General features: G+C 36.3%; 14 protein-coding genes across 14 annotated transcripts; 8 read left to right on the top strand and 6 right to left on the bottom strand.

Moving 5' to 3' along the window:
- Positions 1-398: 398 nt before the first annotated feature.
- Positions 399-1,622, top strand: FDP41_005438 (uncharacterized protein; the record flags this gene model as incomplete). The annotated part of the gene is made up of 1 exon (XM_044708962.1): positions 399-1,622. The coding sequence occupies one exon, from the start codon at positions 399-401 to the stop codon at positions 1,620-1,622; it is 1,224 nt and encodes a 407-aa protein (XP_044560157.1).
- A 127-nt stretch (positions 1,623-1,749) lies between these two features.
- Positions 1,750-2,214, bottom strand: FDP41_005439 (uncharacterized protein; the record flags this gene model as incomplete). Its single annotated transcript, XM_044708963.1, has 2 exons — positions 1,750-1,983; positions 2,038-2,214. The coding sequence occupies 2 exons, from the start codon at positions 2,212-2,214 to the stop codon at positions 1,750-1,752; spliced, it is 411 nt and encodes a 136-aa protein (XP_044560158.1).
- A 139-nt stretch (positions 2,215-2,353) lies between these two features.
- Positions 2,354-3,979, bottom strand: FDP41_005440 (uncharacterized protein; the record flags this gene model as incomplete). The annotated part of the gene is made up of 3 exons (XM_044708965.1): positions 2,354-3,059; positions 3,113-3,519; positions 3,674-3,979. 3 exons carry the CDS (start codon positions 3,977-3,979, stop codon positions 2,354-2,356), a joined length of 1,419 nt encoding a protein of 472 aa, XP_044560159.1.
- A 368-nt stretch (positions 3,980-4,347) lies between these two features.
- FDP41_005441 (uncharacterized protein) lies at positions 4,348-6,174 on the top strand (the record flags this gene model as incomplete). Its single annotated transcript, XM_044708966.1, has 2 exons — positions 4,348-5,200; positions 5,339-6,174. 2 exons carry the CDS (start codon positions 4,348-4,350, stop codon positions 6,172-6,174), a joined length of 1,689 nt encoding a protein of 562 aa, XP_044560160.1.
- A 110-nt stretch (positions 6,175-6,284) lies between these two features.
- FDP41_005442 (uncharacterized protein) lies at positions 6,285-8,588 on the bottom strand (the record flags this gene model as incomplete). The annotated part of the gene is made up of 7 exons (XM_044708967.1): positions 6,285-6,953; positions 7,018-7,652; positions 7,711-7,856; positions 7,911-7,916; positions 7,977-7,984; positions 8,036-8,097; positions 8,153-8,588. 7 exons carry the CDS (start codon positions 8,586-8,588, stop codon positions 6,285-6,287), a joined length of 1,962 nt encoding a protein of 653 aa, XP_044560161.1.
- A 238-nt stretch (positions 8,589-8,826) lies between these two features.
- Positions 8,827-9,648, top strand: FDP41_005443 (uncharacterized protein; the record flags this gene model as incomplete). The annotated part of the gene is made up of 2 exons (XM_044708968.1): positions 8,827-8,868; positions 8,965-9,648. The coding sequence occupies 2 exons, from the start codon at positions 8,827-8,829 to the stop codon at positions 9,646-9,648; spliced, it is 726 nt and encodes a 241-aa protein (XP_044560162.1).
- A 103-nt stretch (positions 9,649-9,751) lies between these two features.
- Positions 9,752-11,821, top strand: FDP41_005444 (uncharacterized protein; the record flags this gene model as incomplete). The annotated part of the gene is made up of 5 exons (XM_044708969.1): positions 9,752-10,467; positions 10,520-10,683; positions 10,799-11,150; positions 11,210-11,247; positions 11,295-11,821. The coding sequence occupies 5 exons, from the start codon at positions 9,752-9,754 to the stop codon at positions 11,819-11,821; spliced, it is 1,797 nt and encodes a 598-aa protein (XP_044560163.1).
- A 50-nt stretch (positions 11,822-11,871) lies between these two features.
- On the top strand, positions 11,872-14,028 carry FDP41_005445 (uncharacterized protein; the record flags this gene model as incomplete). Its single annotated transcript, XM_044708970.1, has 2 exons — positions 11,872-13,530; positions 13,585-14,028. 2 exons carry the CDS (start codon positions 11,872-11,874, stop codon positions 14,026-14,028), a joined length of 2,103 nt encoding a protein of 700 aa, XP_044560164.1.
- A 71-nt stretch (positions 14,029-14,099) lies between these two features.
- FDP41_005446 (uncharacterized protein) lies at positions 14,100-15,773 on the bottom strand (the record flags this gene model as incomplete). The annotated part of the gene is made up of 2 exons (XM_044708971.1): positions 14,100-15,343; positions 15,437-15,773. The coding sequence occupies 2 exons, from the start codon at positions 15,771-15,773 to the stop codon at positions 14,100-14,102; spliced, it is 1,581 nt and encodes a 526-aa protein (XP_044560165.1).
- Positions 15,774-16,488: 715 nt separating this feature from the next.
- Positions 16,489-16,800, top strand: FDP41_005447 (uncharacterized protein; the record flags this gene model as incomplete). The annotated part of the gene is made up of 1 exon (XM_044708972.1): positions 16,489-16,800. The coding sequence occupies one exon, from the start codon at positions 16,489-16,491 to the stop codon at positions 16,798-16,800; it is 312 nt and encodes a 103-aa protein (XP_044560166.1).
- A 1,477-nt stretch (positions 16,801-18,277) lies between these two features.
- On the top strand, positions 18,278-19,897 carry FDP41_005448 (uncharacterized protein; the record flags this gene model as incomplete). Its single annotated transcript, XM_044708973.1, has 1 exon — positions 18,278-19,897. The coding sequence occupies one exon, from the start codon at positions 18,278-18,280 to the stop codon at positions 19,895-19,897; it is 1,620 nt and encodes a 539-aa protein (XP_044560167.1).
- A 117-nt stretch (positions 19,898-20,014) lies between these two features.
- Positions 20,015-21,199, top strand: FDP41_005449 (uncharacterized protein; the record flags this gene model as incomplete). The annotated part of the gene is made up of 1 exon (XM_044708974.1): positions 20,015-21,199. The coding sequence occupies one exon, from the start codon at positions 20,015-20,017 to the stop codon at positions 21,197-21,199; it is 1,185 nt and encodes a 394-aa protein (XP_044560168.1).
- A 224-nt stretch (positions 21,200-21,423) lies between these two features.
- FDP41_005450 (uncharacterized protein) lies at positions 21,424-22,470 on the bottom strand (the record flags this gene model as incomplete). The annotated part of the gene is made up of 1 exon (XM_044708976.1): positions 21,424-22,470. The coding sequence occupies one exon, from the start codon at positions 22,468-22,470 to the stop codon at positions 21,424-21,426; it is 1,047 nt and encodes a 348-aa protein (XP_044560169.1).
- A 1,891-nt stretch (positions 22,471-24,361) lies between these two features.
- Positions 24,362-24,871, bottom strand: FDP41_005451 (uncharacterized protein; the record flags this gene model as incomplete). The annotated part of the gene is made up of 1 exon (XM_044708977.1): positions 24,362-24,871. The coding sequence occupies one exon, from the start codon at positions 24,869-24,871 to the stop codon at positions 24,362-24,364; it is 510 nt and encodes a 169-aa protein (XP_044560170.1).
- Between the last annotated feature and the right edge of the window lie 588 nt (positions 24,872-25,459).

A 25,459-nucleotide genomic window follows, 5' to 3' on the forward strand; every position in this document is an offset into this window, starting at 1 on the left:
GTCCATGTTCTCTCTAATTCATTGAAGACTCGGCAAAAAGGTGAAAAAATTCTCCTTGTTGTTGTTGTTGGACTCCTTCTCAGCTGATTACTTTGACAACGAAAACCGTCGTGTTGAATTGAGATCATCCTCTTCTTTCTCTTGTGGTGGTGTGCGTTCTCTCTCATCATTGGGCTCGTGTGTGTTCGTTTCGTGTTCGTGTTTGGTCATCATCATCATCATCATTCCGTATTATTAACATTTTCTCTCATTCCCGATAAAAAGGAGTAACCAAGTACAACCGTTAGAAATTTGAAAGCCTCATCATCCTATTGTTTTATATACTATCATCATCAACAGTTAAAACAACAACCCTTTGTACATTATATATTATTTCATCTCATATCCTGTGAATCACTATGCTTGCCTATCTAGGCTTTATTGCCATCTTTCTCTTTATTTATTATAGACAATTCGTTTGTGAGAGGGTCAAACTCTACTACACGGCTACAGATAATCCCACCGTTAGTGAATTGGTGGATCGTACCTTTAGTAATTCGGAACGTGCTACTTTTTGCCCAACTCCCTATCTCATCAATACTCATCTTCAAACCATTTTCAATGTAGCTCTACGACCAGATATTAATTGGTATTCCTATGATACTGAAGAATTTACATTCAAGTGTGGAGGACATATTCTGTTGGATTGGGTTCATGATAATCGTCTTCCTCGGACAGATGAATCATCGGAAGATGAGATGAGTGGTGATGATTTGATAACGGAAGAGTCGCCCATCATGTTGGTCTTTGCTGGAGTTTGTGGAGGAAGTAAAGAAATTGAAATTAAACATTTTGTGTCGTATGTGGTACGAGACGGTGGAATGAGAGCTGTGGTGGTGAATTATAGAGGTGCTCAAACACAACTTAAAACACCAGTGTTTGGATTGACGAGTGAAGATATCGATGTTGTTATTAATCATATTAAGAACAAATTCCCAAAGGCTATTGCAATCATTGCTTGTGGATTTAGTCTTGGTTCAAATATTATGACAAAATATTTGGGAGAAGTTGGCAAAGACTCACCCATTGATTTTGCCATTTCAGTCTCAAATCCTTTCAATTTAGAAACTTCTTCAAGAAGATTACAAGATGAATTGGTGAATCGATTGATTTATGACAAAGTATTTACAAAAAAGAGAAAGGAATTAGTGTTGGCTCATGAACACGTCTTTGAGATCACACCTGTGAAAATGGAGAAAGTGAAACGAGTGAGTTCAACATTGGAGTTTGATGACGTTGTAAGTCGTGAAATATTGGGAATGGACAGTTTGTCCAATCTCTATCAACGATTTAGTTGTAAGCACGATATTACAGGAATTCAAATTCCAGTTCTCTTTTTGAATGCTTTGGATGATCCAATTTCCTCAAAACATGCAATTCCTTATGACGATCTGAAAGAGAATACAAACATTATTCTGGCGACGACTGAACGAGGAGGCCATGTTGCTTGGTTAGATGGATTGACACCTTACAAAGCGGTGCCATCATGGATGGAGAGAACTTGTGTGCACTTTGCAAGAGCTTGTGTTGCAATCAAGCAACAACAGAAATCTAGAGATGTTGCACAATGTGAAACCAAATAATGGATCCCAGCAATCGAAATGTCAACAATTTGGCCAACATTACCTGCAACACAGTGGAAATGTGATTTATTACTGTTGCTTCAAACTATGGCCATTCCAAACACACCAACAAAGAATATTCACAAAGTTATTCCGCATCAATGTCCATAAAATCACAACCTCCAGTTTGTTCGATAATGACATCTATAATCTCATCATTTTGAATGCCCAAACTGTTAGCTGTATCCTTCTCTCCAATTCTACATCCATCATAGAGAAAACGAGCATAATCATTTTTCAAATTATACTTTTCGCAATACATGAGCATAATTTTCTTTAAACTGGTGGTTCGTTTAATCTTGAATGACATTCGTCGATTGTTCTGTTGACGTCAACAGTTTCATGTTGTGAGTTTTGTATTTGAATTGCAACTTACTTGATCTTCGACGTGTATTAGAATATGGTCTGCTTGGTCATTTACGTTATGTGAGGGATTGCTTTTGATTTCTTTTGGAGGGGACGAAGAACCGTCCGACTCTTTCTCCTGAGAATTGCTGTTCGTTGTGTCTAATGCAGGTTGTTCACTGCTGATTGCGTCAGTTGTGTTGCTCATCTGATTTTTTTGATTGTTCTTTTATTTTTAATTATTTTAATTCCATTTATTCTGGACCATCCATTCGCTTTCAACAGAATTTTTTGCATTTGCAAACACATTCGTCTCAGTTTTACAACAAAAATATTCGTACAATAATTTATGGTGCAGTTCTACACTTTCTGTAGAGGCAAATGTAAGAAACATGCCAATCACCGCCTCCGCTTAACTTCTTGATATCCTCTTCAGTGACTGCTGTAACATCATCATCGTCAAACTCGAGCCATTGACCTGATTCAGTCTTAACCCAGCCAACGTAGTGACCTTCGTTAGCTGCTCTTCCTTTGTGGGTGACAACAGCATACAATTCATACCATCCACTTTCCTCGACTTGATAGAGAGGGGTTAAATCTTTTTGGTTTTCAGTTTTTTGTTTCTTGTTTGCTTGTGAGGTACCAGCAAGAGATTCTTCCTTCTTCTTTTTCATTTCTTCCTCTCTTAGTTCTCTCATCTTTTCTCTGACAGGCTTCAATTTGCTCTTGTATTCTTCACTGCATAGGTCGAAAACGTCAAGAATTGATGGAAACTGCACTTCTCTGAGAACTTTTGCTTTCAGTTGCTGCTTTTGCTTCCAGAAAAATCGAACAAAGTTGATAACCAAATAATTTGGCAATTTGCTAATTCTCTGAATTTTTGAATAGACTGCCACTCTTCCGAGAGTTTGTGATTCCTTTTCAACAGTTCCTTCCAAGCTCTTTTGTAATCCAAAAGGTAAGTTATTAATTTGTTGTGAAATGAAACATGACAATTTCTTCCAACTCTCCTTGGTCACAACTGGAGGCTCCTCACACTCAGTGCACTGAAGTCTAAATTATGCATCAGATTAAATATTATTGACATTCATTTGTAAAATACTTACTTGACTTCAAATTCGCCTTCAAATAATTCCTTGATAATATTCTTGTCATTTTGTCTGAGAGTATTCTCGAGAGAACCTAATAAATTTGTGAGAAATTCGTCAGAATCTTGTTGAGCATAAAATTCACCAAGCTCGTTTCGGTCCTTCTCTGCAAATTGAGGATAAGCAGTTCTTAAAGCATTCAAGAAGGTAATTGGAGCAAAAGATTCATGTTTGGAGTCCAAATTATTAAGAAGGTTTTTCAATTCTACAGTAAGAGTCTTATCCTTTTCATACAAATCGCTCACATTACTTTGATCAAAGGTGTCGAGAGACTGTCTCAACTCAGGAACATATCTCAAAGTTTCAACTACAGAATTCATGTAGCAAGTGTTTCCTAAATTTTCCAAACCAGCTGGATAGTATGTCTATTGATTGTTCATATTATTGTTACATAAGATCATCATGTGATGGATATTAAATTCATACATTTTGAATTGATTTTACGAGTTCGGAAAGAATATTTGAAAAACAAACACAATGATCGGATCATGATGATGAAGGCTTAACAAAACAACTTACCATTTCTCCCACTTCTCCACCTTCTTTAACAGCATCCTCTATAAAAACAATCTTTTCTTTTGGTGCTTCTGGTACTGGTTCTGTGGATCCCATCACTCGAACAAGTTGACCTTGTTTGACTTTCAAGGATGAAAGATCGGCATCGTCCTTCAAAAGACCTGCACCCAAACCCATGACTTTTTGTCTTTCAGGAGGAACACCAGTTAATTCTTGGCATTTCTTCTTGAAATCCAATCCCGTCTTCAAGTCTCCAATCTCCACGTTATCATAGGTTGATTTGTTCCAAGCAATCTTTACAGAAGGCATATTTTTTTTTAATAATAATAAAAATAGATCATTAAGACAAGAAATTCCGAGAAGAACCTCAGATGGATGTCATTACCTGGGTGATAATGATGATCAAGATTCATGAGGAATTCAGCTGAATAACACAAACTGGCACAACGATGAGGTAATTTAATTAACAGGATCGATGGATTGGATCAGATCCCCAGTTTACAACACCTCAACCTAACAAGACATCCAATGGTTGTAATCACACATTCGCTCCTCGAACGCAAACAATTGGTTGCAATACTCCCCGACAACGACGATGGCGGCGTTGTTGTGTCTTGTTGGTTTTGGGGCTTCTGTGTTTCACTTCAGCAGATTCTTCTTCCTCGTTGTTGGAAAAAATGTTCTTGAAATTTCAACATGCATCATCATCTTTGAAATCATCCACAACGATGATGAAAGCCTTTACTCTTCTCTGCGTTCTCTTGTTAATGATGACTCTCTTTCAAACCTCCTCACGAGTGCATGCCATTGGCTCAGGTGGAGAGTGTGCGGGATGTGTCATTGTCTTTCGAGCTGTAGAGAGCTACGTCAATTACAAACAACAACCCATTGATCAAGCATTGATGGAAATTTGTAGTTTCTTACCCGATAAGCTTTCATCCTTCTGTAAATTATTCATCACCCTTGAAGCGGAAGTGTTGATCAAAATGTTAGAAGAACGACAAACTCCTGATATCATTTGCAGAGAATTGGGTCCATGCAAAGATTTTGAGCAATGTACCTTGTTTAAACGAGCAGTGGAATATACATCTCCTCGAAGAAGAACACTCTTCCGAGAGAATTGGTGGCGAAAGTTATTGGATCTGATCATTGCTCCATTCTATAACTCTCTCAATAATCATTTACCATTCAGTGATGCGGATGGTGATCTTCATTCTACAGAGTTCAATTTAAGAGGAAGTGCATGGAGAGGAGCAGACTGTAATGATAATGATGCCTCTGTTTATCCTGGAAGAAAGAAGACTTCTCTCTCACCCATGTATGACCACAATTGTAATGGAATTTATGGTTATGATGAGAAGGGAAGAAGTTATGAACAATTATTTTGTAATGACACCATTTCAAAGACCATGGGAGTGGTTGTTTTTGGAGATTCTCTTTCAGCCCATTTTAGAATTCCTCCAGAATTGGTTCAACCTCAATATATGAATGCTCATACTTATTCACAACTTTGGGAAATGTTAACTAATGGTAAGTATGGTATCATGAGCTCATGATGTGTGTTCATATTTTCGATAATGACAATTGTGTATATTTACATATTCCTTCATTGGTTGTGAATCAATTTTGTGATTGAACGCTTTTCATCATGCGAAATTCACAATTTAGAACTCGATTGGCCAATGTTGGCTTGGGCAACAGGATTTTTGAATTCTTCATACTCTGATTTGACTCCAGGTCCTTCATCATCCATCTACAAACATTTGAGAAATCACAACAGATGTATTCATAGAGATTATGCAACAATTTCGGTCAATGGAGCACGTACTGGAGCTATGGAGGATATCATCAAGACATGGACAAGAGACAAGTTCAATGACCAACCAGTCCTTGCGTTCTATTCTTTGGTTGGTAATGATGTTTGTCACCCAGCTCACAACTTTGATTTTACCACTCCTGAAGAATTTGAAAGAAACGTTGTTGTGAGCTTGAATTATTTAGATAACATCCTTCCAGCTGGTTCTTCTGTTGTGTTTATTGGTCTCGCACAAGGAGGTTATCTATTTGAATTTTTGAAAAATCAAATCCATCCTTTGGGCGTACCTTATCCTGACATGTATGACTATTTGAATTGTTTAGAAAGCAATCCTTGTTGGGGATGGATGAATACAAATGCAACAGTTCGAAATATAACAAGTGCTCAAGCAGCCTTGCTTTCAACAGTCTATGACAAGATTATTCAAAAGTACTCATTCAAGCAATTCAAAATGTACTATCATGAATTCCCACTCAAAGGCATTTTAGATGAATGGGTGAAAAATGGAGGACAGCCAAAAGATTTAATTGAACCATTTGATGGATTTCACTTGAGTCAACCTGGTCAATCTCTCATGGCTGATTACTTGTGGAATTGGATCAAGACAGAACATCCAGAAATTATTGGAAATCCAAATCCAATGAATTCGGAAATTATCAGAGTTTTTGGCGATCAAGGTGGTTACTAATTTTGTAAGAACTGCTGTGTTGGACAGTCTATTGATTCAATTAAAAAAATTATTTATCCAAATGTACAAAATCTAATGACAACTTGTCGTTTTCTATTTGTTTCGTGGCATTATTTTGATCTCATCTTTTCGTCTTCTTCGATTTGTTGTAACCATTGGGGGAAATGTTTTCTGTTTCTCAAATACCAAAGAGAGTAGAGAAGGCATGCGGATCCAACGCAACACAAAGAGCCAACAACCAAAATGACGAAATTAGATGGTGTCGAAAATAGCAACGCAGAAATAAATACCACCAAGTCTGCTACCTTTGTTAGTGAGCCTTCAGTCGCATTAATAATTCCAGAATCTGTTGGATCAACCAATTGTTGCATGATTTGAATTTCCGCTAAATCAAACGAATACAATCCAAGTCTGCTCAAAACAACACAAATAAGGAATAAATACACTGCAAAAGAAAATGTCTCTGTAAAGAAATGAAATCCAATAAAGAACAATACTCCAACTACAAGGCATGAAAATTGTAAATAAATAGATATTAATCCTCCTTTGAATACATTATATCTTCTAATCATGAATGGACCTAAAAATGTTGAACTGAGCCCTGAAATAGCGCTTAATGCTTGAAATACTCCTAGCACAGCAGAGTGAACATTATGGCTTTTTAAATATGATAACAACAAGCCACCATGAGTAAGAACAGTAATGAAAAGTAATACAAATGCCAAACTTGAGAGTAGAACTTTTTGCTGAATATACAGCTTCCATCCATGATAGAGAACCTATTTTCGGCAACAATTCGTACGTGGGATTTGAATGAAAAGGCCAAATGCCGTTCCTCCTTACCTTGAAAATATTTTGATGCTTTAAATTCACAGTGGGCGGTTCCTCTTTCTTCTGCTCCAAATCAATTTGTTCCATATCTTCTGTATTTTGGGCTGCGAGCTCTCGTTCTCGCTCTTCCTTGATTTTTCTTTCTTGTTCTAATTTAGAAATGTGAAGATCTTTGGTCTCAGCATATACTTTGTAAATAAAGAAATATTCTGGAAATAAGGAAATTACATTCCAAGCACAAACAATTATTGTGCCAACTTTGTATCCAGCAAAAGTAACAATTAAACCGAAAATCACTGGGGACATAATAAGAGAAATCATATCCAATCGTCTCATCATGGAATTAATTTTTTCAAGAGAAAGACTTTCAGAACGAGCAATCACTACACACCAATCCTTTGTTCTTGCAACACTAGTTACCATTGCGGCAAGCTCAGAAACAGCACCAACGATGGTACACGAGAAGAATAAAATTATTGAAATGGTTGTCTGAAATGGCCATACAAAGAGTGGTTTTTCACTGTCATTGTTTTGATTGGGCGTTTCTTTCTTTTGATCTTCTGTTAGTCCAAAAACTGCTAACAAAAATATCATGACTGTTGTGATAGCAACGCAAGAGTTTTGAATGATTAGTGCTGATGACATAACTACAAAAAAGAAAATAGTAAATGGTTTATAAATGGTTAAACCATGCAAATCGCTTACCTTTAAATCGAGGTTTTGTGTCTACAATGTATCCCATGTGTGGGCCAAAGATGACACAAGTGACACGATGAATAAATCCAAATAATGCCATTGGAAGTAGGGTACCAGTAAACATGTCTCCAAATATTACAGGCAACGCAAAGGCCCTTTAAACAATTCGGATTTTCATAAACCTTAATATATATTAATGTGCCACTTACCACATTCTTAAATTTGAGGAATAACCAATCATACGTCAATTGAACATTATGTCTCACGAAACCTACCTGTCTCCCTGTGAAATTGCATAATAATAAGATTTCATATTCCAAATTCAAATACTCACCCAAGATGCTAAAAAGTGGCTGATATAAAAGAATACTAATTTCTTTGATTTGAAATCAAATTCTAAAGCGAATGACGACATTAAAACCAACATCAGAGTGACATCTTGCTGACCTACCTTCTTTAAAATATTTCTTAATCTTTTGACTTGTGGTTAGGTCTTTCGCCGGTTCTTGTTGAAATTCTAACATTTCATCCATTTGTGTTTTACCGTCCATAGCAGAACCGTCTTCAATTTGTTTTTCCTCGTTTGCTTCATTCAGCGAAAACATTTGAACATTTTCTGGAACATAGCTGGTTTGTTCTTCTACTGGTCTGTTTGGAACTTGGTGTCCGAACGCTAACGACGAATTTACTTGATGATGAGAGCTCTCTGAATCGTGGTGATCTTGGATTTCAATCACTACTGCACTCTCCGATGAAGGAGAGATTTTCTGATCTATTCCATTATTATGATTGTCTAATAATTGATGCTGTGATGAGTGATTATCCGACAATAACGGAAGTTGGTTATTCGAAGGAAGAAAATTGCTTGGCGATTGTTCTTGAAACATGCGATTTTTTTTGGGAATATGTTTTTTGGGAGACAGGTTTTTGGTTAAAACTACGAATTTGGAAATTGATGGTTTTTCAATAATAAAAGCACTTAGCAATGCATTGTAGAAGAACAAAAAGAATGTAATTGATACAATATAGAAAATTTGGAAACCTTCCTTTTAGGTGTGCTTGAAAATCCAACTTCACATCCCAAAAAAACAAGAATTTATAACCTCTCCAGAGTTGAAACGAGCAATGAAAGGCTTAATCATTTCCGATGAACATTTGGCGTTCAAGGTAAGCAAGGAGAGTTTCCACCACTCCCATCAGTTTTTTGACGGGATCATCTTCTTTTGATCGAATGTAAACAACATGGAATGAAAACGGGCTCAGCAAGTGTTTGAGATGCTTGGATCTGTCGCAAATATTCCCATTCATTTCCGTTCTTCTTCTCACTCAACCTCCATAAAGGACGACCATCCTCCAGAACATTCACATCAATTAAATCCTTATTCCGATCTGAAGGCTTTTCCAACCTCTGAGTTTCATTATCACGAACATCCGTATGTCCAACTTCCTGAACGTATGAAATACCTTCACGCAAGTACAATTGGAAGATATTTGGCAAGAAAAGCCCATCTCTATCCAATGGACAATGACAATGATGCTTGTCTCTCAGACGAATATGTCGAAATGATCAGCGAGTGTTTGCAGCAACACTCGGATATTGAGACTACTCGCAAGCTTTTTCATTATTTTGAATCCATCTTAATACCTGAAAGAGATGCTTGTTTGGTGGGAGGAAAGCTCTCATGGGCTGATCTCTACTTGTGGGGCCTCATTGATCGAGAGTACAACAAGTTTCTCTCTCTCCACCAAGACACCTCTCTCCATCATCATAAGGTCTCTTCGCCCATCAAGGAAGGCCCATCTTCTTCTTTGGTGGTTCTACCAAATATTCCAAAGGGACAACAACAACAACTGTCAGAGTGTGTGGTGGATTTCACCTCTCTGGACAACATTCGTATGGTCCATCTTTTGGTTCCAAAAAGGTTAGGAAATAAAGAATTCCGCTAGATTTTGCTGCGATCCTTCGAGAGAGAGCTGCTAATCGCTCTTCTCCCTCGATTTCTCGGGATGACCATTTCCCAGTTCGAAACCCAACAAACATTATTAAAAAATGTCTTTGGACACATCAGCTACACACGTGTTGCCTGTGGTACCTTCTTCTTTTCAGCAGAATGAGAGTCAAACTGGTGCCGAGCAACAACCGAGTAATAACACTTCATCAGCGGCATCAAGTACAGCTGAGAGTAATTCTGTACAACAACCCAATTTAATCAGATCATCAAATAACAATCAACAACAAAACATCAAAGCCAAGCGGAATACAAACAAGTTAGGACTCTCCATAAAAGCACCAATGAGTAATGATGTAGTTGCTGATTCTGATTCATCATCATCATCAAATTTAATTGACGAAATTCCGTCATTCTTGTTGGATCAGTACAACAAGAGTGGAGGAGAGGAAAAGATGAGCTTGCCAACCACTACTTCTGATCCGAGCACTATTTTCGCACCTACAACTATTTCTTCTTTATCTTCTGCTGGTAGCGGCCCTCTCAAGATTAAACTTTTGTCAACACCCTCTGTTCCAATTACAAAGAGTCCCAGTTCTGCATCAACCATTTCTCCTGCTTCATCCTCTTCTCCTTCTGAACAGCTTCCTCTTTCAGCAGGAGCTGTACCATCCAGTACAACTCCTCAATTTACTCCACTAAATAGACCCAAAACAGAGTCTAGCAAAAAACAAGGCAAAAAGAATTTACATTTAACTCTCAATTTACCAAGTAAAAACAAGGTGCCTGGAGTAGGATTAGATCATGAATTTTCAGTGTAAGTATTTGAGACGTCACAACTTTTTGTCACTGTAAGCATGATTATGTAGTTCTCAGAGTGGTACTTGGAAAGCAGGAGCAATTGAAATTGGAAAGTATGGACTAAAAGGCTCAAATGAGGAATCTCCAACTGTACCTTCGACTACCACCAGTATAACATCCACAACATCAGACGAGCCTAATCGATTGAATACCCCTAGCGGATCTACTCCCTGTGTCCTCCGATAATAGCGCAACAGATGCCTCCTCTCCATCCTTTTTTGACTCAATCACTGGAAAACGAAGATCACCAAAAATCAATTATGAAGATTTACAAATTTCAAAAACAGCACTGGGCGCTGGTGCATCTGCAAAAGTTATTAGAGCCCGCTTAAAGAGCGACGAGTCCAAAATATTTGCAATGAAAATTATCGACCTCTATGAAGAAGGTGTAAAACCTAAGCAGATTATTTCCGAAGTCAAGGCTCTTTATGAGAGCGTTTGCTGTGAAAATGTTGTGAAATTTTATGAAGCTTTTCACAGAGAAGGTACAATACGGCTCTTGATTGAATATATGGACTGTGGCTCTTTGGAGGATGTTTATACCACAACCGGCACTATTCCAGAACCTGTGTTGGCAGAAATGACTTTTCAGATTTTGAAAGCTCTGGATTATCTGGAAGGAAAGGGAATTATTCATAGGTATGTTTTACGAAAATTTGAGAAATGCATATTACAATGTTCAAATTTGCAAACAACAGAGATATCAAACCAGCAAATATTTTACTCAACAAAAAAGGTAAGCTTTTAGAAAGAATATACTTGATTAATTGTAACATTAATTAGGCATCGTGAAACTGACTGATTTCGGAATGTCTCAACAATCTGAGTCCAAAAAATTCAAAACGTTCCAAGGAACATACTATTACATGTCACCAGAACGTCTTAGAGGAGATTCTCACAGTTTTGATAGCGATATTTGGAGTTTGGGTGTTTCAATTGCTGAATGTGCTTGTGGTTCTCTGCCATTCGAAAAAGGCTCAGAGTCCAGTTTATGGAATTTGTTGCAATATGTCACAGATTCTAATGTAGTAATCATCAAATCTGGAAACTTTTCTGACGAGTTCATTGATTTTGTGCAGAAATGTATGGCAAAACAACCCATTGACAGACCATCTGCAAAACAATTATTTAACCATCCATGGATTAAAAAATACATTTCAGATCCAAATGGTTTTGTTCCAAAAAGAACAAAACAATGGATCAAAGAAGTGTATCTCCCAAAAAAGAAAGTGAAAAAAGAAGAGGCTAAGAAGGAGAAAAAGGACTATGACGTTCTCAAAGACATGTTGAATAAGTATCAGGAGCAATAAATCATGGCCATGGAATTCTTTTGAAAATTATTATTCACGTGAAAGAAAAAATGAGTATTCGTTCTTCCCTGTTGCTCTATTCTCTTTGTGCTTCTTCTTTGGCACTCAAAGGAAACCACCATCAGATCGTTCGAAAAGGAATCAGATTGTTGGCATCGTCGTTATCATCCAACATTACCCAACAATTCAAATTCATTCAACACTCCACTTCCTATCATTCCGGTGCCATTAAATGTTTCTCTACGTTTGGCAACAAACTTCAAATTGATCCTATCACGGCCATTGCTAAAGAAGCTGAAAAGTATGCTCCTAAAAACGTATTGCAAATTGAAGATAGAATTTATCAAATGGAGTCCGAGCTAAATTATAATCAAAACAACATTTCCGAGCAAGCATTGTGCGATATTTATGACGAGTTGAGCGATCTCTATTGCAAAATATTCATGTATGAAAAGGCTGAACGTGCTTTAGCACAATATCTTCCTCTGGCAACTAAAATATTTGGAGAGAATAATTTCAAAACAGGAGAAGCCTATCACAAACTGAGCATGATTAATGTTGCTGTTGATAAATTAAAATTGGCATACCAACATCAATCAAAGTGCATCGAAATTAAGACTAAAGCATTCTTGGAAGCACAAAAATCTTTATCCAAGCAAGAAATTGCAGAATACAGCTTTGACCTTTCATCGGAGTGGAATTACTTGGGTGAAATCGCTCTCAAGCAAAGCAATTTGCCTGATGCTAAAAAAACATTCCAAAAGGCAATCAAATTGTTCGAACAAACAATTAATCCAATTTATAAGAAAGATGAAAGAGAAATTAGAAATGAATATGAAAAGGCAAAGAACCTCTCAAAGCCTTTTATGGAGCTTAAAGATGTCCCAATGAAAGAATCTAAAGAGTATGCTGAATACAAGTCCAAATTACCAAAGAGCAACATTCATGAATTGGAGTTTGTACCCATTAATTTATTAAGAGCACTCGATAATCTTGGTACTGTTCATTATCGTATGAAAGAATACGAAGAAGCTTATTTCGTCTTCAATAAGGCTGTTCAATTCCAAGACTATTTTGTAAAACTCGAGAACGACTCATCTTCTGTCACAATTACTGAAGATGCGTTTGAAATTATTGGAAACGCTTATTTGAACATGGCAAACTGTGCTTTGTATTTAGAAATGGCAGACAAGTCTGAAGAGCTTTATCAATATGCTATCAAGTTTATTCAAAAAGTGTTAGGTGAAAAACATCCCAAGATTGGAAGTTTGTATTATTCCTTAGGTGTTTTGCATGCTTCTCGAGGAGATTTCCAACACTCTGAAGATTATACCAAGAAAGCTTTAGAGATCTTTTCCATGTCAGACTCTGATGTAGACTTACCACACTCAGAACAAATTAGAAAGCTTGTAGAAACAGGAAAGTGTTATCTTACCCTAGGAACATTATACTTGAATCGAAAAGACTTTTCAAATGCTGAAGACATGCTTAAGAGATCTTTGGACATTCACAACAAGATGAAATCAGCTGGTTCACAAGACACAAACACTACATTTGATATCGCGTTTATTTTGAATAGCTTGGGTAAAATATCTGAAGAAAAGAATTTACCTGAAGAAGCTCTTGCTTATTACCAAAAGGCATATATCATTGCCAAGTCTATTCAAGATGGAAACAACCACGTGGTTGCCACAGCATTGATGAATATTGTAAGTATTCTTTTGATCCTTCATCATTTAATGTATGACTCACAAATGGAACAGGGTAAATTCTTTTTCCATCAAGAAAACTATGAGGAAGCTGAAAAGCACTTCGTTGCTTCCTATAAGGCATATGATGCATCTTTTCCAACTCAGTACCATCCTGATGTTGGAGATTTGTGCTTTGAACTTGGTAAAACTTACATCAAATTGAATATGAACGAAAAAGCAAAGCGAAAATTCGAAGAGGCAAGAGATGTTTATCTTGGCTATGAAAATCCATTAAGTCCAAAATTAGACATGGTATTCAATGAAATCAAGAATGTCTCACAATTAGTTCAACAAGATCTTGAAAACAGAAAACAACAAGATTTATCAGGAAAAGACAAAGAGAAACTCGAACAGGATATTGATTTTGAACGTCACAGAGATAGCGACAACCAAGTTAGAGAGAAACTGGTTCATTTGAAGCGTAAACAAATGGAAATGGAAGCAAATAAGCAATAACAAATTTTATCCTTCTTTGAGAGAGCTTCCCTTTGCTCATATTTTCAAAATTAAAGTTATTATTCTTCTGTTTAAAATAACTGGAAGCTGTGATGTATTCGCTCGAAGAGTTTGGCCACCTCTTGGTCATATGCTTGGGCAAGAGTGTACGTTGAAATTGAATATACTTTTCCTTCATGCAAGATTGAAGTAACCATGAATGTTAATCCTAAACTACCTTCATTAGAGAGAGTATAAATACTTGTATAACAATCATGACCATTAATTGAAGAAATTTCCTCGTTCAAGATTGTGAATTTTGGATTTTCCAATAATTTTCTTGATGTCTGCTTAACTTGTTCAATATTCGTAACATTTTCTGGAGCATTTTCTACAGAAATCATCGCTTCAAGGGTTAATTTGGAATAATCCAACTCGTCATTCGAGACGTCAGAGGAAAGGAAAGACACTACAGGCTCCTGATGCGAGAATTGATGGATGATTTGATTCGGAGGCACAATAATCTTGAATCTGTATTCTGAGTTTTCATAGAGAATCTCATCTTTAAGTCTTGCTTCAGAAAATTTTAAGCTCTTTGCTGCTAATAAAGCTTCTGCTTTAAAGTCTTCAAAAATGTCTTCCTTGCAATGAGATGCAATCAAATAATATACATTATCTAATTTCACAACTACATCAATATGCTTTTCCTTGTCAGAAGAGTAAGTCATAACATCTCCCATCACTCCACAAACACTAATAGAGCCATGTATTTCCTTTAACGAGTGCATATTCTTAATGTTTTTTAAATAAGAGTCTTTTGAGAATTTTTCTCCCATGTTAAATATCGATATTTCTTTTACAACCTCTTCCTTGTGATATCTTGCAATGGTTAGTAATGTTTCTTTGTTAGGTCTAACAGAGTAGAATAGAGATGGGAATGTAAGCTCCATGCCATTCATCTTGCGTATCATAGCCTTTCCAAAATAGGTTGGCTTTGATATTTGCAAATTTCTTATAATATCTCGTATTAAATTGACATTAAAATTTTCTACAATTCCAGAAGATGACGACACTAAATGCTGTACCATGTAGCACTTGGACTCTTGAGAAATACTTGCAATATAAGCTTTAATCGTGCTACTCTCTCCAACAATGTCGAACAATATTTCAACTCCCTTATTACCATTGCTGTAAAAACCTTGTTTTTGCAAAATGTTTACATTACCCATTGCTTGTTGGGTTAGGAGTTCCAAATTTTGTTCAGAATATTCAAGCGCATCAAAATTCATCATATTTTCTTCAACGCTAATCAAAATCACCACTGATGAATGAGGATCTGTTAAATAATTATAAATGAAAGCAATGAATGGCAATCATTTCAGATGAACACGATCAAAGAAAATTTGCAGTTTACGAAAATAAAACATACTTTCCGTATCAACAAGCTGTATCTGGCTCAAATGGCTGCTATTAATCAAAGAGGCTTCATAAGTTGGCGGATATTTAAATAAAATTCCGAGTTTTTTGTTTTCAAAAGTCTTCCATGATTCAAATCTTTTCTCATCACCACTACTCAGAGAATAATTTGGTATCGTTGATTTAGAAGCGGATGATTTTTTAGTGGTTTCATCTTCACTTCCATGCCAATATTTATATGCAGCATAGGACAATAACGTTGTTGCTGTTGTTAATCCGAAGGCAATCAAGCCCTTTTTAATAGCAGAGGAACCATCACCACCAGCGCTTGCACTTGAATCGAAAGGCATTTTTTTGCGTTCAAAAAATTTCGTTATTTTTGGTCCTTGCGAAACAATTCATAAAACAACAAGAAGAGAAATTCCAAAAGGGGAGAAGGGAACACAGTGTGAAGAAATCCTGCTGAACTGGACTACAGCCACATATGTGGTCAATTAATTGGTTCATTGTCATCAACAACAGTATTTATTTGGTGTTTGTCATGATTGAACCCAATAGTCTCAAACGGACCCCAATGAACCTGTCATTTTCAACAACAAACTCAGTTCGTGGGCACAACGTTCAGATTCAGGGAATTCTCGAAAACAAAAAAACAACACTAGTGTACTGGCACGACCTAGATAACGTGTTAAATTTCGTTGTACTTTCTGAATGGCACCAAGCTCAGATCCTATGCTTGTTATAATTCAACCTTGGCAGAGGATATTCCATCCGAATTGGAGACTCTGAATTCGGATCATTATTTAGTGAGGGATATGAACATTTCAAGCACACGAAGGGCTGCTTTTATGAGACCTTCTGAAACAAGTGTGAATCATTCCAATGAATTGATCATGATGGTTGCAATGCCTGTATTGACTGTGGATACTGACACAGTGTCGTATGGTATCATGTTATTTGAAATGTATCAAACGAATTCTTTGATTCAAGTTTTAACAGCCAAAACATAAGTGTGTTTCTTTTTATGATTTGAACTCAACAAGTGGAATACAAGTGGCATAAACCATGACAGGATGGAGTGATACGTCATCTGCTATTTCTTCCTATAGTGGTCTGACCATTAATGCTTTGAACACCACATGGTTGTTACAAGACTTTTTCTATATTGGAACTTTTGATTCGTCCTCCACTCTGTTGACCTCACAACGACATTGTGACACTAGTGGCTCATCAAGCATTGCAGGTGTTTTAGAAGAAGAGAGTATATATGGAGAACGAATGTCATCTCTTCAAATTTTACAAGATGTCAATCAGCAGAATACAATCATGTTGAGATCAGATATTTCAAGAAGTATTCATTTATACAAATGGAATTAATTCTTTCTTAATCACGTGGGGTGTAATGACTGCAATGCTGATATTACTTTCCGTTTCAGTAATTGTATTTGTGGAACTTGTTGTGTTGAGAAGAATGATTAAGCTTACGAATGGCGTGATTCAAATAACAGGTGAATGGCAAACCGATGGTAATGCTGTCACTAAGGGAGTTAAATTCATGAAAATAAAAAAGCAAATACAACCATTCTCATTCTTCCACGAGAAACAAACAAAAACACAGCTCGAGCAGTACCATATGTACTCTTTCCAAGTGGAGGCTGGTGACCCTATCAGGTGTGGGAAGAAAGATCCTTGGATTAAGGCTATCGTTGTCAGCAACGCGAATGTTGTCGGAGATAATATGGTGTGGATTGTACCCTTTCCATGGAAAGGTGGGAGATTCTCGTATAATCTCCAAAGTTTGATCCATTTCACTGGACACCTTCTTGACTTTGTCTCTTCAATAATACGACCTTTTCTTGATCTTTTGGAATTCGTTCTTGACTTTCTTAATCTCAAGCTGAAATGACCTCTCCTCAAGTTGCCTTCAATAGATTGTCATTCAAGAAGGAGATATAATCGATGCCTATGTTATAGTTGCAAGAAATAAGTCCGAGCAAAATGAATTGAAGAAAACACTCCTTTCACAACAGCAACAATTTGTAGAACAACAACAATCCTTTGAATTTGATTATTATTGGAAGAATAGAGAAATGAGAAACAAATTGCGAGTGTTCTGTATGAATGAAAAATCTTATGAAAACTTTAAATTCTTAGAAGAGGTGGATGTCTACAAAAAGATCAAACGCACTCAACAGCGTTCCAAGAAGCAACAAGAAATTATTGAACAATTCTTAACAAAGGACAGCAAATATGAATTGAATTTATCTCAAGATGAGACATTTACATTGGTCAGTAAGATCAAGAATGGTTATGGTCAAGTCGAAATTCTTTTCGACAAGTTGCAACTGGTGGTGAGAAATATATACCTTTCAAAGATTCTTACTCGAAATTGCGAAAGAAAATGACGAAACCACATCTTCATTATCTTTGGATCTAGGAGACGACTCTACAGATACTGTTAGTACTGGCTCACTTGTAGATTAAGAAGAAGATTGCACCAATGATTCATGATCATGTCATGGTAAAATTGTAAACTACTCGAGCAACAAGAATTCATTCTCAATTTTGTAAAGAATATGATCATTCTTAAAGAATAATACACCTCAAGACTTTCATCACCACATTCATGACGTCGTTCCATGAGATTTTAACCATATAAATCAACCAAATGAAATCGAAGATAAATGTTACATGGAATGACTTTGGAAAAAAGCCAAAGTAAAAAATTGTAAAAAATCGAAATTGCATTTTGAATCGTGTCTCTCCTCCTTCCAACATCATCATCATCGATTTTCCTAAAAGACCCTTACAACGAGCCTTTCTTTCTGATCGGCAACATTGTCATCATCACAGGATGGGAAATGAAATTACCAAAATACAGCAACAACAAAAACGTCTTCGGCAACAAAAATCCTCCAATCCGTTTGTGTATGAAACTTCGGAAGTTGAACAGGAATTTGTGTTAGTGGATCCGTTATTTGTAAAGATTGAAGATCCACCATCATCATCATCCTCCAGGAAGAATTCGGTTAAAAGCACAACAAGCACGAATAGTCTTCTTGGAAACACTGCATCATGTGCCAGCATTGGAAGAAGTGGATCAACGACCGTTGCCATGCAGGCAAAACCAAAGATCTCCAATGCATTGGAACAAAAACAGCATTATCAAGAATTATTCTCTAGAAATAGACATAACAGTTTATTATGCCAATTGGATGGAGATATTTTGTTTCATATCATGTCTTTTATATTTACACCTTCAGCAAGTGGAGGTGATCATTGTAGAAAAGCTGAGCAACGAACAACTGAGCAAAAAACAGAGGAAGAGGAAGAAACACATGTTGAAAAGTGTAACGATGACCTCAACACCGAAGATTCAGATGAGGAGGAAGATGATAGAGAATACACGGTTCTAAGACAAGCTTTCGACTTGCATCTAGTTTGTCAATATTTGTATATTTCAATCTGGGAAAATATTCATAGTTCAGAAATATTATGGAAAAATATTTTTGAAATCATTGTTCCACACGATCATCCGTTCTATACGTTCACCATGTCACCACCACAAATGTCTTCTTACTCGGATAAAAATTCAAAAGTATTACGAGCATGTAAATACGCAGAAAAGATGCACAAAAGCTTTAAAGAAAAATGTAGATTATTTACAAATTATAATTGGAAGACGATTAACAGATGCTGCAAACTAATTGGAGAGTCCAGCAACAGCTCGTTTTGTTTTATAGCCAATGATGGAGAATTAATGGAAGCCTCATTAATGAAATTAGTAATTTTAGGTCCTCGATCATGTGGAAAGACCTCGCTACAAACAAGGTATTTTAATCCAAGCTTTTTCGAAGAAGGTTTCTGTACGGATAAGCATAATACATGTTCTCCAACCGCATCCTTTGATTTTTCATCACATCTCATCAGAGTCCTTTATAATAGGACTGATTTGAGAAAATCGCAATGCAACAAGTGCACTTACGGAATGCAGGTTTGGGATTGTGCAGCACTAAAAGAAGAGACCGATGAAATATGCTCAAGTGTGTTTAAAGATATGGATGCCTTAATGCTATGTTATGCCATTGACGATCACACTGGCTTTAAAGAAGTCAAAGACGTGTATTTACCAATGGCTATTAATTATTTACATGGAAAGGCCTTTGAAAATATTCCTAAAATTCTTGTAGGATTGAAATGTGACAAGGAAAATGAAAGGCAGGTCAGCAAACAAGAAGCTCTTGAATTTGCTCAAGTCAATGACATGCCGTTCATTGAAGTGAGCGCCAAAGATTGTATCAATCATCAACTTCCATTTCAATACTTGTTGTATTGTGGAAAAGAAGATGAAACAAATATTCACTTTTCAGATGAATTACTTGAACTGAAAAAGAGAGAAGCGAATGAAATATTCATGCTCAACTTTTTCCTTAATCAAGACCAATCACCCCATTTGACAGATACCAATTGGTAACAATAGCGATCAATTTGTACAAAGACCAACTCTTACTAAATATTTTCTAACTGTAATTCTTCGTTAGCATGCTGATCAGTCTTCCAGAAACAAGTTGAATTTCATGTTGAAAAAAAAATGACCAAAAAACGTTCCCTTCCCTCGTGGATGATTACTGCAAAATCGGAACCAACATCTTCATCAAATTCTGTACCACCGTTACTGCAACCAACCAGTGAGTTGGAAGGAGAGAGTACAAGTGCTGATTCACAAAAGAATGTTCAAAACATCCAAAATATTGTTGAAATCAATAATAAGAATGGTAATTCCGATCATCATCATGCCGTTCATAACAATCAGGACATTCATCAAAATTCTTCAAATACTATTATTTCAAAATCAAATAGAGATCAATTTTCTCCTTTTGAAATGCAAAAAAAGAGAACTTTGGAACAAGCAGATCTTTACAGAAATTCAATTCGTCAAAATGGTGAAGAACCTCAGATCAAATTTTCAAAACCTACTCTTTCCAAAGATCTCATCAAAGAATATTTCAACTTTTATACATCATGTCCTAGAGTCATTGTGTTGGATTGTGAAACAAGTGGATTTTCGAAATCAGATCAAGTGATTGAATTGGCTGCAGTTGAATTGAAACATGGTATTCGAACTGGAAAATTATTCAGTAGTAAAATCAAATTGAATGATGGAGTGAGTATTCACGAAAAGGCTCAACAAGTTCACAAAATTTCAGAAACAGATTTATTGGTGCATCCTCCAAGTTCACTCATTTTGGGTGAGTTTTTGGAATTTCTAAGAGAGGATGTCAGTTCTTCCGCTCTTACTACAGGAATTGTTGCTCATAATTTGAAATTTGATATTCGTATGATTACGCAAGATATTGAAAAGTATTATGGGCCGAATCATGTTCCATTGATATTTCAGGATAGCTCTCGCCAATTCTGTACCATGCAATTCCACAAGAATGCTCGAGGAAAGAACGCAAGTTACGATTTGGACAGTGCATGTCATTATTTTGGCATTTCACGTGGAGAACGAGATGAAGCTCATAGCGCCTTGCAGGACGCTGAGATTACTGCTCAATTATTTTTGAGTTTAAAGGAATACGTGGAATGGGAAAACGAAGAACCCATTTCTATTAGTCCACACACCCGCAATTATGATAATACAGTGCTTGAAAGTGAAACAAATGCAGTCATACAGAGTGAGACTGATGTGACAAAAAGTCAATCTCTTGAGGAAGAAAGAAGTAACAGTGGTGTTTTCAACTTTTTCAGAAAATTCTTTGGCAACTGGTATTAAAACAACTCTAATAGTTTATAGCATTATTCTTGTGAAACCTTCCTCAAATTATTTCTGTCATTCAATCAAGACGACTGCTGAGAACGAGTTTTGATCAACTGCCTTTACATGTCAAAACTATAGCACAAAGGCTCGTGTGTATTTCATCTTTGGCACTGTCCCTATTATTTGTTCTCCTTTCAAAAACAATCTCAATTCATTGGCAACAGATATTTCCAAGTCAACTATTTGGCCTCTGATTTATCGTGAAGTATCATGTATTCTCTTGAACTTGTTCCAAATCTAATGAGATCAAACTCTCTTAACTCATAATAGAGAGAATCCGGTATTCTTTCTCCATTGACAAAAGTCCCATTCGTGCTTTGCAAATCAATAATAAATGGTTTTGTTGAACCAATAGATTGTCCTGTAAGTCGAGCTCGTTTGTCATCACCAACACCAGTCGTAAATCGAAAACAAATAACTGCATGTTGCTTGCTGCAAGATGGATTCAACGTTGGAATATCTGAAACATCGCTATCTCTACCAAATAGCCAAGCTTTTTGTTTGTACAGTAAAAATGGTTCTCCTTCAGCTTTGTCATCTTTCATTTCGAACATCATCCACTTCACATCAGGTAATCTACATTCAGGTGGAGCTTGCCATTTTAAAACTGTTCCTTTTTGATTTACAACGTTTGTTTGCTTTACCAACACGCCACTCAATTCAAAACTAATTCCTACATTAACTATTGCAGAATTTTCCTCTTGTGCTGAATTGTCTTCCTTTTCATTGTAATGATGCTGAGATGAACCAGGTTGAGAGGCTGTTTCCTGTTGTTGGATCTTTTCATTTCCCAATATTTGTTTTTTCTTCATCTGATAAAGTAAATGCTTCTTTTCTCGTTCCAATTTATTTTCCTCATAAATTTCATGATAGGTTCTTTTTGTTTTCTTTTCTTGCTCCGAAATATGTTTTGCAAAAGGGTCTACTCTTTCTGGTGATAACTGTACATTTCTCCATCTTGATGTATAATCATTTTCTCGCTCCGATATTGATTTTGTTTTGTATTTATCAAATGGATCACCTCCCGATGATCTCTCCATGACGCTTGAGGCCTCATTAATAAATTCCTGCGGAGCACTCCATTGACTCTCCACAGCTTTATTCCAGTTGGATGATGATGTTGAATTTTTATTCTTTGAAAAGGCTGCAAAACCAGAAAAACCACTCGGGAGCGATGATGATTGATCGTTGTGTGTTCGATGATGACGCTGTGATTGTGTTGGCATTTTTTTATTGTTTTGAGCGAAATTGAACAAGAATCTTTTTATTCACTTATTGACCTCTCTGGAAATGAGAATTTGCATGTTATTTATGGCATTTCAATAGTATTCTTCATTTAGGGAGAAGTGCTCACATGGAGTCGAATTTGTCGCCAACCTTCGACAATGCTCACCTTTCGAGAAAATAACTCTCAACCACTCCTCTTTTAAAGCAATACTTTGGCAACAAGTATTTCCAAGAAATGACATTTCGATCATTGAGTGGAATGTGAATGGCTAACACTCTCAAAACATTCCTCATCCAAGAATCGAATAAATGTTGAGTGTTGCTGTGCTAGGGGATGATGCAATTCTTCATCTTGATTCGTTAAGAGGTACAAACAATGCATGGACGAGTTCATCTCTTCACTGCATTTCTTCCACAGAGTTGAATGTTCCAATATAAATTGGAATGGAACATACAATCGAAAAGATGAATATCCAGCTGCATGATGACCATTGGGTTGTTGTACTTGTTGTTCTAGTTGTAATAAATTCCAAATCTGTGAAAATGACGCTTTACCATAAAGAAATTCTTTCCATTGTAAAAGTTCAACAATTAAATCGTTTGGAAGTTGTTCCATTAAAAGAGGACAACATTTAACACTTGGATATTCTGATAAACAAATAAAGAGACGATTCCAATCACATGCTGTTGTTGTTGTGAAAATTGTAACAACCTTGTTGGAACTTCATTCAATGAAAAGACACCTTCTTGTCATGTACAAGAAGAATATTCAGAAATTCATTCGAGTGCTGATCCTTGACAAGTTGACAAACAGGATGTGGAATATAATTTGACATTTCAGAGATGTCTCGATTATCACTCAATAAAGGATTGAATAACGAGAAATCCATGATGGAATCTTCTTCTTCATCGTGTTTAAAAAGGTGTGAAAAATGTTCCATCGAGCAGGAGGAAGAACATTCTTGATCATTCTCATCCTTTCATTCACTCGACCCTCACTACTATCCTCATCATTGTCCAAGATATCTATTTGAAATCTTTTTCTTTCCAATTCTCCCATTTCTTTGTTTTGCTGTCACATGGATCATTACTAGAGGATATTTGAGTGCTGTTTCATGGAAAGCATTGGTACTCATCGATGGAGAACTGGAAAGTGTTTTTTAAATGAATCCAATAATCTTCATCGATTAAGGCTTTGTAAGGGCAGAAGAGGTAGATCATTCCTCCTGTTTTGGGAATTACTCTCTGTATTAAATCGAAATATTCTAATTGTTGAACATTAAGTTGACATAAAAAGGGAAATGGAATTCCATTCTCATTGGTTGGTCATTCTAAATCTCGTGGAAGATCAGGAGATCCATTTGGTTTCTCCCAATGCTAAATATTGATCAAAGTCTTGTAAAACTTTTGAAAGTTGTGAAGAAAGTTGTGAAATCTTGTCACTTTCTACTTGCATTGGAATGGTTTCCCAAAAGAATTTGAAATGACATGATTTCCAACGTTGGAGTAGATGATGATGAAACTTGACTCGTGGTGGAAGGAATTTCTTCTCTCTCACTCGATTCTTGATTCTTATTGAGCATGTTCATCTTTTCTTTGAGCATTTGGACTGAACAAGAATGGGTTTAAATAAGAGTTGCTCTCCAGGTTGAATTTTTTCTCTCCATGCAGTTCCATTGGTTCAACATATAATTCTGCAACATATCCAGTGGAGACACACTTGTTGACACTTTCTGAATTCGATGATTGATCTGAATATAAGAAAAGTTCGTGCCTTGCTTGATCGTCGTCTTGAAAAATCTCATCAATCGTTGATCCTTTTCACGTTTAACAGAAGAATGATCGATTGATCACTGCAAATATACTCATATTGATCACCCACTTGGAAGTCTAGACTTTTCTTTTTTGATGAATGGTTTTCTTGTTCGAACATGATGTAAAACCATGATCACGTTCAATAAATGCTCGTTCATCTATTGCATGATCTTTTTCATTCTTTAAAATTATAAAATCATTGTATCCATTCCAACCTGCACGATCTGGAATCATGGCATTCACATAGTGAATGGTCATGAACTCTGGATGGTATCGTAACATTTTGTAAAATTCAAAATGATATTCATCCAAATCATCTTGTTCCTCTTTCTTGAATAAAATCTCTCTACTGAATTCATAGTCTTTGTGCTGTTCAAGAAAATCTGAAATGGGTTTATATATGTGTTTGGGTTTGGGTTTTTGGACACTTTTTTTATGAATGAAATATGCCTTCCAGAATCGACTGTATGATGAATTCAGAGGAGAGGAAGAGTTGGCAGGTGATGAAGTGCAACAGTTTGTTTTTGAACAGTGGTGTGATGTTTCGAGTGATGGAAGTATAATGGAAGGAATGATTGGTGTCATGTAATCGTCTCTCGACCAATAACTTCCAATCGAGTTTGTGTGAAATGATATTGTACCAGTTTTTGCAAACTTTTGAAACGTTCTTCAATAATTCACATCCATTTAAATATTCGAACAGTTCAACAAATATTTCGGAGGGCAGTTGTGACAAGACACAACAGGAATGTTGTGATGAGATGTCATCATGGCTTGATAGATAATCGTGTAAGTCATTCGGTTTTTGTTTCTTTTCATGATAGGATGGAACATTGTTCTTTCTCTTGGTTGCCATTTTTTTAAGGGTCACACACAACTAAATATCATGGTAACAATAATTATAAAAATATTATCATTATGGTAATGAATGATTACCCTCACAAAAATATAAATACTTGTTTGCAACACACCATATTCCAGAAATTATTGACTCAAGACAATTATTTATTGTTGAGTGAAATTGCAGTTCAGAACGGCATCCCCTTGGTTGCTCCAAGTTTAGGACAGTGTTCGTCATGGCACAATTTCCAATAAACAATTCTTCTCGAGTATTGTTAATAAAAGGTATTAACGACCACACGTGAGAGAAAGTACAGAGTTAGCAATAAATTG

Source organism: Naegleria fowleri (genome assembly GCF_008403515.1).
Source record: "Naegleria fowleri strain ATCC 30894 chromosome Unknown tig44, whole genome shotgun sequence".
In the NCBI taxonomy this organism is placed as follows: Eukaryota; Heterolobosea; class Eutetramitea; order Acrasida; family Naegleriidae; genus Naegleria; species Naegleria fowleri.